Source organism: Sinocyclocheilus rhinocerous, unplaced genomic scaffold, assembly GCF_001515625.1.
Source record: "Sinocyclocheilus rhinocerous isolate Xijiao unplaced genomic scaffold, SAMN03320098_v1.1 scaffold245, whole genome shotgun sequence".
NCBI lineage: Eukaryota > Metazoa > Chordata > Actinopteri > Cypriniformes > Cyprinidae > Sinocyclocheilus > Sinocyclocheilus rhinocerous.
Window position 1 is genome coordinate 523,526 of NW_015659923.1, and position 18,229 is coordinate 541,754.

Below are 18,229 nucleotides of genomic sequence, written 5' to 3' on the forward strand. Positions count from 1 at the left end.
AAAAAAAAAAAAACGTGCACAAACCATTCACTCTTGTTCAATGCGAATGCCGTAACGTATGCTGGAATATGAGCAGTCATTTATTCCGTCATCACCCGGCTGCTGAAAGCGCGCGCGCACAGGTGAGACCTGAACAGCACACGTTGATATCTGTGTTTAAACTAAACTCATGTAAGCTTTGCCAGTTTAAACATTTAAGAGCCAGAGGACGCGAGCTCACGCGCGCAGTGAGAAGATTTGTGCATGCGCTCATACGAAGCGCAATGCTGCGCTCATTCGCAGCATTGCAAATATGCAATGCTGTTTTACATTTCATTACTTTATTCAATTTCTGTACCTAAAAACTAATGCTAGACCTACCTAAAAAAAAACAGAAAATTACTGTTTATTTTATTTGTATCTTTACTCTATTGTATTTATTTGTGCTGTTGCTTGTAGTTAGATTATTCTTATTTTCTTTATTTTTATTTGACAGTATAGTTTTTCCCTAAACATAGCACATACTGAACCGTACCGAAACCGTGACTCTAAAACCATGAGACAAACCGAACCGTGAGTAAGTTGAACCATTCCACCCCTACTATGAAAGACTAGGGTTGGGCCGATAGACGATGCCATCGTCCATCGCCGATGGCTGATGACATCACGATGTTGAGCCGGCATCATGATTCCTCCACCACCACCATCCCTCCCCCGATGTCATTGTCCAACGCGATGTTTCACTATAGACATCGTCCTATGCCAATTTGGTAGACATCACCCAACCTCTAAAGACTCTTGCTGGAATGCTATTGTGCTTCTGGTAAACTGATGCTCTCTTTATTCGTCTTTTTCATTCTGCCTAATAGAGACATGAAAACTAAGCCAGCAATGAGACAGTGAGCACTTACCTTTCCAAGTCGTCATCTTCTCCTCTCCGTCTTCTTGACCTTTCAGCACCAGGCTTATCATATTCATCAAACTCATCATCTACACACAGACAAGAGAATGAAACGCATTAAGCTTTCATTACACACTATATTATATCATATAGAGATGTTAGGGTTCAAGATTCTGAAGCAGCAATTTCTCTTTGAAGCAAATATTCTGTGATGATTTACTTGCCCTCATGTCACTTCAAACCTGTATGACTTCTGCAGAACACAAAAGAAATGTTGATGTTTGGAAACCAAAGACCGGTGACCACTGAAATCCATTACATAAACAAAAACACATTACTTAAAATATCATCTTTTATGTACCACCACAGTCAGTCATAGCCTATACATCATGAGGGTGAGTAAATTATGACAGAATTTTAATTTTGGGTTTAACCATCAATTTGGCAACAGCTGTTTATCATATAATCAGCTCAGTATTCCCAAATAAAAAAACATTACCCTGTACAAATGTTATTTTAAAGAAGCCACTGGAAGATTGTATGAAGTGCAGTTCTTGTTATATTTACTTTCTAGGCTGCTCGACTACCAATTTAAAGCATAATTATGTTCACTGGTAAGCACATTTGCATGTAATCCAAATCAAATACAGATATATAAAATCAGATCTGCAACCTTGCAGCTGACAGTGGTGTAGGATTGACAGGTTAAAGGGATTTACAAGAACTGACCCTGGTCTCTGTAATAAACCACTACAACACACATCACGCCTACATTCAACACACAAACTCGTACGTGTTATTACAGAGTGACAGAACTATCCAGTTTTTATTGAAATAGAGATCTTCTCAAAACACATCATTTGCATCTCTGGCCTGGATAAAACAAGTCCTGCTGTCTGAAGAGGCAGCGCTAACGTTACAGATGCTTATATAACCATACAGACCCAACCTCATGGTGCTACACACAACTGTTCTTCATCCACCATTTAAATGTCAAAATCACTATCCAAGTATACATCATTCGTTGCATTGTGCATACTAACACACGGGCTGCGCATTCATTGCAACCCTTCAGCTAGCTAGTTAGCAACCGCAAATGAGTAGAAATATGTAAATGCACGTCTGCTAATAACTCACGATCATCAATATGACACACCATAGAGTTAAAAAAACATCCTAACAGATAGTCGTGACATCAAAGTAAACTGTGTTCAATCTGTAACTTAAACCAACAGCAGATCTCAGAAGCTCAGCAAATTATGAAACAAAAGCAGCTACCTCGTTAGCACTAGCTGGGAGCTAACCTAAGTGTAAATTAATATTACATATATATCATACCCCCGACATTGGTCGCCATAACCCAAGACTGTATGTTATCTTGGAGACTCTGGTATCTCTCTATAACGTCGATAAGTGCATTGAAACTGGTTTAAGTGCAGAGCTTCAGGCCGTTAGCTTAGCGTCAAATCTCCTCAGTCTGAGCTCTGAAAACATCTGCACAGGAATCATGGCGACCGGACTGAGCCGCGCTGCATCATGGGTATGATGTGATGGGTGTGCGTCTCTACAGCCCAGCCTGACTTATTTAGCGTTACCGTATACTCCAAATAAGGGTGAAGCTGAAGGGTAGACAGACTTCAGTTTGGCGTGACAGAAATTTGCTTTAAATTTTAATATGCGTATCTTTTTAGCCAATAAGCCCAATTAATTTTATTTGTATAGCGCTATTCACAATAAGTGAAGTATTCAGAAATGCATTCTCCCTTCACATTCTCCATCAATGCTTGGTTGTTGATTAATAGGTGTTTGGGGTAAAGATTTGGGTCTCAGTAGGTTATAGACAAAGCAGACTGAGGTGATGATTATGTGTCAAATAAGATCAAGTAGCATAGCTGTTAGCCTACAGTAAGTAGCAGATATTTTTCTTACTGGATAGGGGATTATGGAAGTTGCAATATACATTTTCATAACGTTATTTCAAGCTTTCCAAATTAAACAAACTCTATATTAAACAGAACCTCCTCATTTAACAAACTTTGAGGTAATTGTATTTAGGCTAATTGTATTTACAGAATGTGTGTTGTGCAAGCAGCTGCTTGTACTTTTTTCAGTAAAGTTGGGATAAATTTTTTACTGATTTCATTGTTGTATTATTTTCTATAAGTAACCTTGGCAGTGGCAGAATCTTGTTTTTGTTCTCAATATTCCATATCACCCTGACTAGGCATTTGACTGATGTTTGTAGCCTACTACATGTGATTTTTAAGTATGTCAAATTCATTTCAAAATTCAATTTCACTAGTTAGAGTTTGGGAAGTTTTAGCTTAACAAAAAAGGTCGAATTTGTAAGTGATGAGTCTCACCAATGCTTTAAAAAGTTACTCCATCATAGTCTAATTAAAAAAAATACAAAGAAAAATGTTACATTTGATCTTTACCCCAACTTTTTTATTTATTTTATTTTATTCTATTTTTATCATTAGCACTTAGTGGAACAATTAGTTAAACTAGCAAAGATTCGGTTTTGGCTTTAGTTTCAACAGTGTCAAAAAATATTAAGATCAAATAATAAAGTGTTTAAAAACACAAATCATTTTATCAGATCTTTGTTTGTGTATACTAATTAGCTATCCAAATGCTGTAAATTGATCAAAAATTACACAAAGCATATTTTAATCATTTAATATGCTAATAGGCTATATTAGCTATTATGAAATGCCAACATCCTACTATTATTTTATATTTATACTATTACTCTTAAAAATTTAATTAATATAAACACATCAAACTGGATGCCTATAAAAATACACTATTTTTATTAAATAAGTTATCCTTTGGTGATGTAAACCAGACAACTGTTTAAAGCTACGGTCGCGCGCAGAGTAACGCATTATTATGCCGTTCCCTTCTCTCCTACGACTCAAGAGTTTATATCCATATCAGCAAGCGTTATGCCTGCAGGATAAACCGGATCCATCCCACCTCCGATCATATTTCTTTGACTGCGTTTCCTAAAGATTATTTTCTCTCTGCATCCATCCGGGGAGTCATTCAGAGGTTATGATTTTTGGGCTGCTGTTATTGGATACCATGTTCCAGTTCGGGACTCCATTGGTCTGGAGCTTGTCTGTCTGTGGCGCGCCAGCGCTCGCGAAGCCGCTGCGCAGACAGTGCACGACACGCGAGTGGCCAGAGAGTGTCTGCGCGCAGAGTAACGCATTATTATGCCGTTTCCTTCTCTCCTACGACTCAAGAGTTTATATCCATATCAGCAAGCGTTATGCCTGCAGGATAAACCGGATTCATCCCACCTCCGATCATATTTCTTTGACTGCGTTTCCTAAAGATTATTTTCTCTCTGCATCCATCCGGGGAGTCATTCAGAGGTTATGATTTTTGGGCTGCTGTTATTGGATACCATGTTCCAGTTCGGGACTCCATTGGTCTGGAGCTTGTCTGTCTGTGGCGCGCCAGCGCTCGCGAAGCCGCTGCGCAGACAGTGCACGACACGCGAGTGGCCAGAGAGTGTCTGGAGTCTGTCTGAAACTGATAAAAATGGTGATGGAGTTTATCCAGAGTCTCGCTCATAGTCATTAGAAAAACAAAGGGAGACAGAGCGGAATTATACAATCATCCAACACTGTAGTCTGATCGTAGCTTGAAAATTAGAGTATATTGTAGCGCATTTCAAAGTTTTATTCCATGTTTTTCACCAGACAGACAGTTCATTAATTCACAGGTAAGATGATCGTGGCGGGGCGCAAATCTTTTTGTCTGATACAGTCTGCCGTTGTTATGGTGATTGTGTTGTTCATGAATATAACTGTGCGATGTTGCTTAATCATAGCAAACAGGACGGCGCATGTAAACCGCTGGTCGGCTGCAGGGTGGTCATTTTAATGTGATTACATGTTAGCGCATGTCGTTCGGCGGGATGAAGAAAGAGTTTATCGCGATCATCTCTTCAGACAGATGACGCACCTGTGCTCACGTGAGCACGGGTTCTCATTAACCCCATGAACTCGTGATGCCAAAACACTGTGCTGCAGTGAGTATATCTATCAGCGTGTCTGGACTGTATACAGCGCGGTTAAAAGCATACAGCCATGCGCCAAGACGGCTGCTGTTTATCCGGCAATTTAAGGCCCGTCTTTGCGCGTGAGATTCTCGCTTGCGGTGGATGACTGCGTTTTAATTCACCGTGGTTTGGCGTTTAGTCTGTTTTCTTAGTAAAAAAAATTTGGATTTTAGGTAGCCTAAGGTATGGTTAGTCTAAGGACAGTACGTAGACTTCAAAGGCATTTGGCAAAACTACTGACAAAAAATAAACCGCCAAAAGCTTGGCAGGCAGCCAAAACACAGAGCCTCTCTCTTTTTGGTGGCTGTCCTGGCTTACTTGCTTTCTTCCTTTTACTCATGTCCTCGTGCTGATGGCAGCGTAACGTCTGACTCTTCTCAAAGCTGTACCCAAGTGCTGGAGCGAGACATTGGATGTATTAGGACAGCTGCCTCCATTTTAGGGAGGAGTTTTGCAGAGGAAGATGGATTCCCTTTCCACAGTACCAGAATTTGCAGCGTGAATCAGTTCTGACTTGAGGCATCGCCTGCAATATTTAGCTATGTTTTGCCATTCGATGTTCATTTGTTACCCGAATGTGATACATTTTCCCGAAATTTGCTTCGATTGCATTTGTTGTGTTTATAGGAGATGATATGATATGAATGATATGAATCGTGCTTTGGGTGCCTAGTTTATCAGTCTCAAATTGAAGCAAATGCGCTTTTTTATAGTTCTACTTTTGATCTTCTGCATAGATGTTATTGTGACATTTTTAGATTGTACTTTTTTTTTCCTGGCCACGTACAGAAAGATTTTAATCTGCTTTTTAAACTCATTTCTGGATTTGATATAAGTAACATGTTTGTTAGTTAGTTACAAAAAATCATAATACTAAATATTGTAGAAACTTAATTTTCTGTAAAGTTGCTTTGCAACGATTTGTATTGTAAAAAGCGCTATACAAATAAACTTGAAGTGAATTGAATAATATCCAAATAAAATGGTGCCTTCAGGCCCTCGGGATTTTACTGGTAAATGATGATGTGCTCTAATCCGCTGTGAAATGTTATTTGTTTTATTTTATTGTATATTACTGAGGTGTATAACTATGCTGTGTTTAGTTTTTTCTTTTTTAAACCCTCGGGTAGCAAATTAGACAGATACCTAAAATGCCAGATACCTTTGACCCTAAAATATATTAAATTACAGATTGCTTTAGCAGGATTCAACCTTTTTTTTTTTTGTCCAAAATTTTAGTCCTTTGAATGTGTCCTTAATTTTATGTATTTATTAAAGCATTAATTTCAAATTCTTTATATGTTCTCGTGCATTAGAATATTCTGTTTAATGATTCTTATCTCTATCATTAGTTAGTATCTCTAAAGATGATTGTTTCACTGTGTCTCAGTATTTGTGTTGTGAACAGGGCAAATAAAAATATGTGCACATTTTGTAGTAAATGTTCACTGAAGCAAATAAATTGAGCAAAAAAGGATATATTTTGAAAAGTGTTTTCGCATTATTTTTGAAGCATTCCCGTGATTGTTAAAATTATTGTTTTGTCCGTTGGTGTAAATACAGTAATTGTTATTATTAACGTTAAATTAATTTTTATAAATCAGTGTTGTCTTGTATTCATGATGTAAATTTAAGTTAGACTGTTTTATCGTGTAGACTGAATTATTTTTGTAAGTATTGTGTTTATTGTTGTTATTGTAATAAAAACATTCTTTTAATTGCTTTGATATCACAGTGTCTATTTGTATTGCTAAAAAACATTTGATGGATTCATGTGATACAAATATGATATGAAGGAGACTGGTTTGAAGTGTAGAGCGTGTATAAAGCCACAAAGGTGGCATTGACACTGTGTCTGTGTGTGTTCGCGTGTTGCAGGGTGGATTTGTGGCCTTGTGCTTCAGTATCTGAGGTACACAGTGTTCTGGAAGATTCGGTCTCTTGAGTGACCCATTGGCCCTGAAATCTTGCTCGTAACTGGAAAAGCTTCGAAATGCGAAACTTATGAGGGGTGTTTTCGTGATTATTGGTATAGCTACATTTAGGAGAAACATTATGAAACGCATTTTAAGTTTGAACATAACATTTGTAAAACAAATTGTATATAGGAATGATTTCTGTTCAAATGTGCCCTGTGTGTTTGTATAACTTCTGAGCGCTGATAATATATAATAAACGTTTAACATATAAATCTTTGAAAAGTGTTAACAGTTGTAATTGAAACGTTATTTAATACTGTATTGTCATTTTGGATATACTGTGCGAGGACAAAAATGGTAAGAACAGTGGGGAAAAAATTTTCTAAAATGTTGTTTGCTACAGAAACAAACCCACAGAGTGAAAATGCTCAAATGTTATGTACTGCTGCAATGAAAGTCACACATCCTTTTGCAATTTCCATTTTGTTCCACGTTTATATATAATGGTTTGCTTTTATATCTGCATGATTGTCTACACTGAAAATATTAGCACTATGTTTCTTTAATACTTTTTCACAGAAATATTCAAGAGTACTGAAGGTTTTATATCATTTTTAGAATTTTACATGAATTCTTTTATGCATAAAATCTATTCAATGACTTTAAGAAGGCTAAAACAAAGCATGCTTAATGTCTAACTGTCGCTGATACTTTGTAAAATTTATAACATTCGTCTTGAGAATTGGCACAAGAACTTCATGCCATCATGTCAGTCCTTTCCTAGCATTCATAATTATTTGAACCGGATAGTAAACTTAAGATTCGATATGCTGGCATTGGCCAGCGATTAGCTGATTCAAGGCTATGCCAGATGAAATGCCAGTCATCGCTGAGGGTAGTTCATTTGGTTTAATTTGGAACTCCTGCACATATGATTGGTAAGTCCTTGTATTTTACTGATTCAACTCACTTTCTGTTTACAGAATGTAAGGCCAAAACACACAGCTTGGCTTTGTTAGGTGTGAACAGTGAATGACTTTTTAAAGTGCTGTGTCCTTGTACAATTTTATTCCACTTTAATGGCTTTTCATAGTTGCTGATGCTATTTGCGAGCGCATTATATTACGCATTGTTCACCTTGGGTGAATTTTAAACTCTTTGGTATTTCATTTGGATGTTTCGATCAGCCTGTAATTCAAAAGCTTAAAATTGAATAACATTGTTCAGGCTTTTGTGGAACTCAAAAACAATGATTTTCAGATGAATTCTGCTTCCTTTTCTCATCGCAAACAGCTATATGCATGATGTTATTTGTTCACTTTTTATTTGTATTTTTTTTATAGTTATATGCATGTTTCCTAAGCTGTCTGAATGATTTATTAATCATTTTTTTATTCCATTTCACCCTAAAGGCATAGATAGTATTTTAATGAAATCTCATCTCTCTCACTCACTCACACACACACTTTTCCTTTTTCCCAGCTGCTGATCGCTTAATGGCCTTTTAATTAGTCTGAATGATGCCGACGAGTTCCTGTATGCCACTATTTGACATTAAATCACTGAGAAACGCACACATCTATGACTGCGGATATGTCAAATATCGCTTCATATGCGAGCAGTTAAAGCAGTTAAAGGGTCATCTTCATTTGTTTGATACCACCATACTGTATTTTGCTGTGTATATTCTTGCCTAAGCGCTGTTTTGATTGATCTCAAGAGGTGAAGCTAAGATTTAACCTTGACCCCTATTTTTATTCTGTCAGGTGCTAAGGCTCGCCAACCAGTCTAAGCATTCGGACTCATTAACGGTTCTTTCGTTTTGGTGCTGTTCTGCTAAAGCATGTGTTGATAGGTTGAAAACCAAATGAACTGGTCACAGTGAAGGCCAAGTGGTTAATCCCAGCAAAGGGTCTGTGACACAAACACCAAATGAACACTGCAACTCTTCGATAAGAAAGAGCCGCGCACATCCCAAATATCAATTTCACGTCTGATCTCCCACTGACACTCAACGTGTGAGAGTGCAGGGGTTGCAGCAAATAGGGCCTTGGTAATAGTATCATGTTATCTCCTATCAATTAGTGGCTAAAGGGGATTAACCCCTGCAACACAGAGGAAGCTGATAGGATCACTGTTGAATTGCAGGGGTCACCTGCTTCCCTCATTAGTGATGACCTCTCTCTCTTTCTGTCTGCCTCTCTGTCTGTCATTTTTATGTATTCACTACTAGTTTAATAGGGGAAGTAGACTGATATGTTTTTGTGGACATGTTATCATGAATGTCTTTTGGAAGGAGGGTTAGATATTCGGTGATTAGTCATGCTGTGTTGTGTTATGCTGCTGTTGTTCAGGTGAGAGTGAATCAGCAATGTATTCAGAGTTGACAGCATTTCTCTTATAACAAGGCTAGCAGAATGAAACTCACAGTTTGAGTCTGGCTAATGTTGGTGTATCGTTGCACACAGGGAATAAACTGCTGCTGACCTTACTCTATATTCATGAGCATGTGCTGGTGTTAGAATCTCATCAGGAAAGTTAGATTTTATAACAATAACTTCAAGTAGGCTCAAGCCCAATAATTAAAAAAAAAAACTTTCCAGCCACATCAATTTCAATGAAACAATCATGAAATTTGGGTTTTCTCGATTTTATATACTGCGTGGTGGTTACCATTTCCCAGTTTGTATCTGTTTGTGCTTTTTTTTTTAAACCACTAAAAGGTATGAGATGCACAGATCAGAGAAAAGGGAAAACAAATTAAACTAAAACATTGTCAAACATTAAATATTCAATGCTTCCAACTAGGGATGTAACGATTCACTCAAGTCACGATTTGATTCGATTCACGATTTATTTATTTATTTTTTTACAAAATGAGATTTAAGACAAATTATAAATGAAATGTGGCAGACATACATTCATATAAACTCCTACCCCTAAATGAATTGCGATTTGTTTGGCATCTCAACCGATTTGAATCGTCACATATTTGAATCGATTTTCAAACGGCTCGCGGTTAATCGTTACATCCCTACTTCCAACATAGTATAACTGATGTGATTCAAACCGATATATCTGGTTTTATTAATGGTTTCGTCTCTGACTTTGAGGATAGCCAATGACAGTTTAGAATGTTAGGCTGGCCAATCAAATGTATGTCTCCTGTGAATAGATGATGACAGAAGTGTATTTTTTGTGTGAAATATTCCTTCTAAATATGCTTTCTTTGTGCTGGTATACAGTGAATTAAGGTAGCTGACATAAAATCCTTATGTAAAGTTGAAATTTCCGACTATTTCCTACTAAAGCATTTTGCTAATTCTGTTATTACTTGCTGCTTGTTGACCTTGTAATAATAGAGACACTACAATTAAATATTGATACTTTTACATTTTCATTTTTTTTCAGACTGTAGGACCATTTTAAATGAACTTGTGAAGTTAAGAAAAGGTGAACAGGTGCATAAGTTGCTATTTTTGGCCTTGTTCATAACATATACATTTTAACCTAAAATCTTGATGTTAATAATAAGTGCTTAGACATCAACTATACCCGAAGGTGAATATCACAACAAAAAAATGTTTGTCACATTTCACCCAAAATTCAAAAGAAAACATAACAAATTTAATTTAGCATAAATAAAATGAACCGTTTGCAAAACCCTAAAGAAAGGTTTGCATTGCATTGACATTATTTTCATAACAATTAAGCACATTTGGCCCTAAATTCTCATTACTCTAATAGTCTCATATTTAAAAGGTGGATTTCAAAGGAGGTGTCAACTTTAATACAAATAGTTTAACTGTAATTAACATTAACTCTTATATATAGCAGTGCATTTGTGTGCTCATAATTGGCCTCTAGCTGTAGCAGAAAGTTCATGAAGAACAACCTGTTCCAGCCAATGCTCCATGAAGTTGGAGTGTCTGTGGGCACCAGTAAAAAAGCACTTGTAATTTATCTTAGCTGCAAGTATTTTTTTAAACAGAATGTAACACTCTTAGTTGTTCTCTGCAGCAAGATGGAAGACTGTTTTTATATCTCTGAATTTTGTAACAGGATGTGCGATTTGAAATCGAGCTTCATTTAAATGTTTAATGCTAAGGATAAAGTGTGAGTTTTATTATTTTTTCTTTTGACTGATTATCGAAATAATATAGTAGTCTAGAAAGATCTCCATCTCCATTCTGAAAATGTAAATTTCCACACACAAAAAAAAAAACAAGACCACACATTCAAGAATCCATTCCAGAATGCACATTTTTTTAAAGCGTTTTTACAAACCAGAAAATGAGGTTTCATTGGTGTGTGATTTGTGCTATAAGCAGTGCATGTCTCACAAAAAAATTTAGAACAAATGTCCGCAACACCTCAATTTTTCCCTCCAAAATGCCATCGAAATTTAGACACTTATTTGCTGATAAATCTTTAACAAGCAGTCCTCCATAACAAGCAGTCTTATATAAGCATGCATCAATGTCCTCTCAAGATAGTCAGCTTTAGAGTCTAGTTTATTGTCCAACCAGTAAGCATCTACCTTCAACTTTAGCCTAATTTCTGACATACTTTTTTGGTGATTCTGGCGGCTTTGGAATGTGTGTTTTAATTATGTACAGAAATTGTCAAACGTGCTTAATGAGTGAATAAATATGCATAAAATAAGACCCTTTTTTAATCCTTGGGTTACTTTAGGAGCCACAGGGAAAAATAGCCATAGCAAAAATCAAAGGTGTCATGTAAGGAAAAAAAAAAACTTACTATTATATGAACAAAACCACAGCTAAAACTATTATGAGTGATAATTCTGATAAAGAATAATTTTCTAGCTTTTGAGTCTAGTATCTATAGTTTTACTATTTAAAACTGGCACTTATCACAGTTAGCAGTATAGTTTATCTACAATGTCCAACCAGTAAGCATCACAGTAAATAAGGATTTGATTTATTTATTTTTCGTGATGAATTATACATACTAATAAATGTCCAGAATATGTGTGACACATTATGAAATGCCACCATCTCTTATGTAATCCATTATAATTTGGCTTTTGTGCTTTCTGTAATATCAGTGATTGTGTAATGTTGTGATATATGTTTCTAAAACTTATGCAGAGAGGAAGGTTTGGCACCGCCCTTAAAATGATGCAATCCTCTCTAGCCAATCAGAATCCTTCTTTTTAATGGGAGCATATTAGAAATCATGAATGAAAGGCTGTTTCATTTATCACAGTATGTGCTTATAGAAATGTATAACTAAATATTACATACACATTACATGCTTCAACCTGAGATTAAAAAAAAAAAAAATTCTTATGTCAGTTAGCACACAAAAAAGATTATGTAGCTATTTTTGTGCATTTGTCTCTTCATGTTCTCTAGTCATTTCCCCCCGCTCACGCCGCTTTAATAAAGATGCTGCCGCAGACTTTCATTAACTGGGTGCTTCAGGCAAATATGCAGTAAGAAAACACATGCTGTCTTTGGCCTTCCAGCTGTGTGGATGTCCATCAAATTCCACAATATTTTTTTTATACTTCAAAAGAGGTAATGTAATTGACTTGACAGACTTTTGACATGTGGCAGCAACTTTCAATCAGCTGTACTTCACAGTCATCTTCAGTATAAGAAGTCATGCAAATGGTCTTATTGTGCATTGTGATTTTCTTTTTTATATATTTTATGGTTTGGTAGTGCAAGCAAAAACAAAATATTTGAGCTAAAATTATATGTGCACCGTTTTATTGTGTTTTTACGTGTTTTATTTTATACACTGTTTATATTATATTATATTATATTATATTATATTTCTCTTGGTAACTGGACACTATTCAATAGAATAAACGCTGCATTATTAACAATGCCTTTCACACTTAATGCAAGTTTGAAGACGCTTGATTAAACAAATTATTTGCTTTAAAGCATCAACACTATTTTTTCACTATATGTACATAGAAACAGCGTGAAAATATATTTATTTATATTTAACTCAATTTTTTATGCATGGTTATAATAATTATTGCTTTTTATTAAAACATATTATATTAGTTCAGAGACCATCTTTGTGTTTGTTTTTTGAATGCATCATAGCAGAAAGGTGAAATTTAAAATGAAATATAAGTATTGAAGTGAAAATAATGATAAATTCTACCAATTGTTTTACACCACAATAGATTTTGTTTAAAGTGTAAAAAAAGCGTAAGTGTTATATGTCTGCACACTTTTAATATCGGAGTGATTCGGCTGTGCTGTTCCGCAAGGAAAAAATAATGATAATCTTCCTCTGTGAAATATGGTAAGTTAATAAAACTAATTTTAGCATAGAAGACTTGGACAGTACCCTCCGCAGCACAGGCCTCGCAGACTCATCTGTGTCTGGTGGAAATAGCATAGAAAAGAGAGTTAATTATTTCCACCCAAACCCAAAATGCCTCTGTCTCGCTCTACACAGATTGGCTTCTTTGATTAGCCAAGTGGAGACACTGGGGGGTCACGCTACCCTCTGCCCTGATTAGCCTGCACTTGGCCACTGCTGACCCCTCCTTCTGAAGAGATTCATGTGAGGGGTCTGGAGATGTTGAGACGAGGCATTTGGGAAGAAACATAATGCACCTTGACCTGTCTAGACTCCGCTGTTAACAAATGGATAATGTGACCTTTTTCATGTTGTTGATATAGTGTTTCTACTCTCTCTCTTTACGTTTTTAGAGTTAACTATGGTCAATAATTGCACTGTAGTTTGAGGATTTTAGAAGTATGTAGAGAAGTATTTTTAGATTTTTTTTCCTGAAACTTTTAAACTGGGATCATTCCTGGTTAAATTTACTGACACAAGTCAGAAAAAAATGATCCTGTTTCCCACGTTGTGAGACATCACATTTTCTGTAAGTATTTTTATTAAACGAATTAATGATACTACTTTAGATTATTTTTTTTTGTAGTGCCTTTCTTTGTGGGTGGTATTGATTTAAAAAAAAAAAAGTGTTTAATTTTGGGATAAAGTTTTAAATTACCTTCATTAGAATGTCATATCAAATGCATTATATTTAGATTGATAAATATATGGTAGTTAATGTAAATATTATGCTACAGTCTATGTGTGACATCAGTTATATACGTTATTTCTAGTATTTTTAAATTATTTTATGGGGAAAAAATTATGTGGGTTTCATATCTAATTCACACAGAGATGAATGTTGTCGTGAACTGTGAAAAAATATTTATTTGTTAAGGTGGAAGGCACTGAATTTTAAAAACTACATCACTGTCCTTATTTTCTTGTATTATGCTGAGTCAAGATCTCTGGTAAAATATGATGATTGTGCCTTTTGGGAGTTAGATACACAAAACCTGATGACAGGTGAAAAATTTGGTCACGGGAATATTGCGATTTCAAAATCTTTCTGAAATGCTGGTGTGAATGCTGTGTGTACGCAGTGGTTTTCCTTTCATTATGAATGGCTGTGGGCATATAGTTTGCTCACTGAAAGTGCAGGAAGTGCCGCTGTTGTTGTTCCTGTGCGGGTGGCTGGGTGGCTAATGCTGCTTCAGTTTACTCAACAGATCCAGAGTCTGTGATGGTCGAGTGTTCTGTCAGGTATGATTCAGAGCGGATTAGATAAATCTGACCGTGGAACAGCCGATATGGAGGTGGTTTGTAGGAAAGGCGGGGTGGTGGGGGGTTGTTATGGCGTACTCTGTGTGGCTGCTCCTGCCCCGCCCTCTAACCAGCCACTCAGAGCCAAGAAAATGGCAGCCGCAGTGAGCTGCCAAGAGAACACCGATTCTCCACCCACCCCTCCATTACCCCAATCCCCCCACCCATCTTCTCCGCTCGCCTTTTCCCATGTTTTGTCACTTTTGAGGTAAAATGAACTGGAATCTTGTGTCCTTTGCAGTCTAAATGTCTCAAACCTTTAACATTGGCACTACCAACGCCAGCTCTTCCATTGAAAAGTGCCCAGGTTTGTGTTAAAATGAAACATACCACACCGCTAAGAGTTTCTGTGGATAAAAAAATCAAACTAGATGTTCTACTTCAATCATGCATATCAGACACCTCTGAACACTTTCTTCACCACTGTACGTAACCATGAAGAATGCAATAGGAGTAATTTACCTCATATACGGGGGATGCCTTAGTAAATGCATTTCATGGCAGTCAAAACGTCATGAATGTTTTAATGAAGTCTGTCACATGTATGTCATTTGTGATGAATGGAAGTAGTCAGGGTTTTTCACTGCTGTACTCCCACATGGCAGATGATTGAGAGCGGAGAATCTGGATTGCTGTTGGAAAACGTGTACATTTACTCAGGTGTTTACGTTCCCCGCCATTCTTTGAGCATGGCTTCGACTGAACTGTTTAAGTGTACTGACTGTGTTCTGTAGGGGCCGTTAAAATCTACACCATCTGCACTAAATAAATAAAAAATATGAAGAGTTAATTTGCAAAAACAGATAACTCAAGATAACATTTTCAAAAATCATGTTTTTTCATTGTGCATTCCAATTAATCTAAATCAAACTGCATTTAGGTTATTTTGATTAGGTTAAAAAATAACTAAAAAATACAGCTAGTTAACACAATAAAAACATGATAGCATAATAAAAAATGAGATTTTTGAGAATTTAAAGAAATGGAGTTATCTGTTTTTGCAAATATACTCTTCATATATACTATACAATGCCTTAGATTGACTTGAGCATTTGCAGAATCATCTACTGCATGTTCTCCTGCCTTGCTGAGCCATTAATTCCTCAATTATGCTTTTTATGAAGGTACTTCGATTGTAGTTATGTGCCGTATAACTATACGTTTCTAAATTTGTAGACAAAAGCATGTAATTTTAGATGCTATGGCAAAGTTTAACTCACTACAGTGTCTAATTAAATTGTTGTAACCAAGAAACTGTCTAAACAATGACCCAGTTTGTTTGCCTGTCTTGTGCTTGGCTTTGCCAGCACACCAGAGAGAGGCAGGGCAGGTCCACGAAGGATGTAATATAACTCCCCCTGACTATGCTATAATGGAGCAGATGCATTGTCTCTGCCCTCTCTGATTTTGAGTCTCTCTGAATGTATTTGTGAGCATGTTAGTAGAATATGTCAAGGTTATTCTGTGGAAAACATGTGACCCTCCCTATTTTCCAGCTTGAGTTGATGATAAAATGGGGCTCGACAGTTCAAATGAATAGATCATTGCATGTCGGACTGAAAATTACACTCTTGAATGCTGTACTTTTATATGGTGCCACTGAATGTCAAGTCAGCATTTTTCGTAATTTGCATTGATGTGTCTCACTGATGTTCTTTTTGTGAATTTGTCTGTTTGTCACAGGATAGCGAAGAGGAACAGAGATGACGTGTCTGCAGAGATGATACAGGTAGTAATATTAATGTGATTGTATGTATATCTCTTTTTACTGTGTTATTCTCTCCCTCACTTTCTATAAAGTACTTGTCCTCTGCTCTTACTTTCTTTCTCTCACTATTTCCGTCATCACTGAAGCAGAACAGCTTTTACCTTCCTTCATACGATCAATACAGATATATAGCAAATATTAAAAATCAGTATAAAATGAACTGTTTTTGCTTAAGTTAATGCTACAATAAGCTCTAGTTCTTTTGTCAAGTTGCTCAAATGATCAACACTGTGATACAATGTTAGAATTGTTCTTAATGTCAGATCTGTTTGTTCAAGCTTGTTTAATTTGTCAAATGCCTTCTTTAAATATATATCACTTGTCATTTTATTTAATAAACATGATCTTTATGTATTATCCGGATAAATATATCAAGATATAATTGAGCCTCAAGTTAGATAAATTAGTATTTTGTCTGTAGTCCAAGTCCTTTTATTATTACTTAAAGGCTCATCCATATGCTGCAGTAATACAGCTTTTTTTTAATAAGCACAACTCACCACGACAGTAAATGCAAATGAATTGCATTTTAGATGCACTCTACTGATTGTATTATTTACATTTGTAGTGCGTGCTTGCAGTGTAGGCGCAATTGTAAAAAAGGAAATCATTTAGTTTTCGATTTTAATGTGCATTGATACTGAGTTTAAACAAGTACTGACATGTTTTTTTTATATCAGGAAGGAGCTAGCATACACACATCATTCGCTTAAAATTTGTAGACCTTTAAACTGAATAGAATGTTTTAAATGGTAATTTTGTCCTGCTCATGGTTAGTTGGAGTCACGGCCAATTATGTTTCCAAATGTTGTACAGTATAAGGTCAAAAGTCGCTGTGCTGTATTAGAAAGATGACAGTAACCATTCTGGAAAGGTCAGCCACGCAGTTTAGGCGCAATTGTAAAAAAGGAAATCATTTAGTTTTCGATTTTAATGTGCATTGATACTGAGTTTAAACAAGTACTGACATGTTTTTTTATATCAGGAAGGAGCTAGCATACACACATCATTCACTTAAAATTTGTAGACCTTTAAACTGAATAGAATGTTTTAAATGGTAATTTTGTCCTGCTCATGGTTAGCTGGAGTCACGGCCAATTATGTTTCCAAATGTTGTACAGTATAAGGTCAAAAGTCGCTGTGCTGTATTAGAAAGATGACAGTAACCATTCTGGAAAGGTCAGCCACTCAGTTTGTTTCAGTGACGCCTTTGAGCTTTTGATTTACTTTATATTAGATTTAGTTAATGATATGTCTCCCTGTTTAATGACAGAAGTAAACTTCTACATCCAAATGTCCTCAGTTGTCCAATAAGATTTTAAATATGCCCTAGTCTCATTTGCATTGAAGTCAGATTTTAAAGTTTTTGAGTAAATGGTTAACTAGTTGTAATGTGTGGTTATTTTAATTAGAATTTTGAAGTGGTGTGCTTCTCTAGACACTAAACTAACTTTAAATGTAACCCTCACTAGCTCACTTGAGTGATTTAAAAGATTTTGATGTGCAAGTACACTACAGTAAATGTGAACATGTCTGCATCAGATTACTTTAATTGTACTTTGGTTTTTAAGTAACAATACATTTGTTTCGTTTTTTTTTATTCAGGGCCAGTCAGTTAACGTTTTCTTGTAAAAGAAACGTATGGAGTATTTTCAGCACTGCTGTTTTATTAATACCAAATCCCAAGGCTGCATTTATTTAACCAAAAATACAGTAAAGACAGTAATATTTTGAAGTATTATCGCTATTCAAATAACAGTTTTCTGCTTAAATATATTATAAAATGTAACTTATTCCTTGTGAAGGCAAAGCTGAATTTTCAGCAGTCTTCAGTGTCACATGATCCTTAAGAAATCGTTCTGCTGATTTGCTTTTCAAGAAGCATTTTCTTATTATTATTAATGTTGAAAAAATTGTAGTTGTGTTGC

General features: G+C 35.9%; 1 protein-coding gene across 5 annotated transcripts in view; it reads right to left on the minus strand.

Annotated features, from left to right (window-relative positions):
• Positions 1-2,408, minus strand: part of rbm33a (RNA binding motif protein 33a) — a 46,590-nt gene extending 44,182 nt beyond the window's left edge. For all 5 annotated transcript variants that reach the window (XM_016533317.1, XM_016533319.1, XM_016533320.1 and 2 more), the window contains exons 1-2: positions 2,219-2,408; positions 891-969 (exon numbers count right to left, since the gene is read on the minus strand). In XM_016533317.1, the coding sequence (XP_016388803.1) occupies positions 891-969; positions 2,219-2,237 (98 nt within the window). In that variant the 5' untranslated portion in view covers positions 2,238-2,408. The remainder of the gene's footprint in view (positions 1-890; positions 970-2,218) is intronic.
• Positions 2,409-18,229: the final 15,821 nt, after the last annotated feature.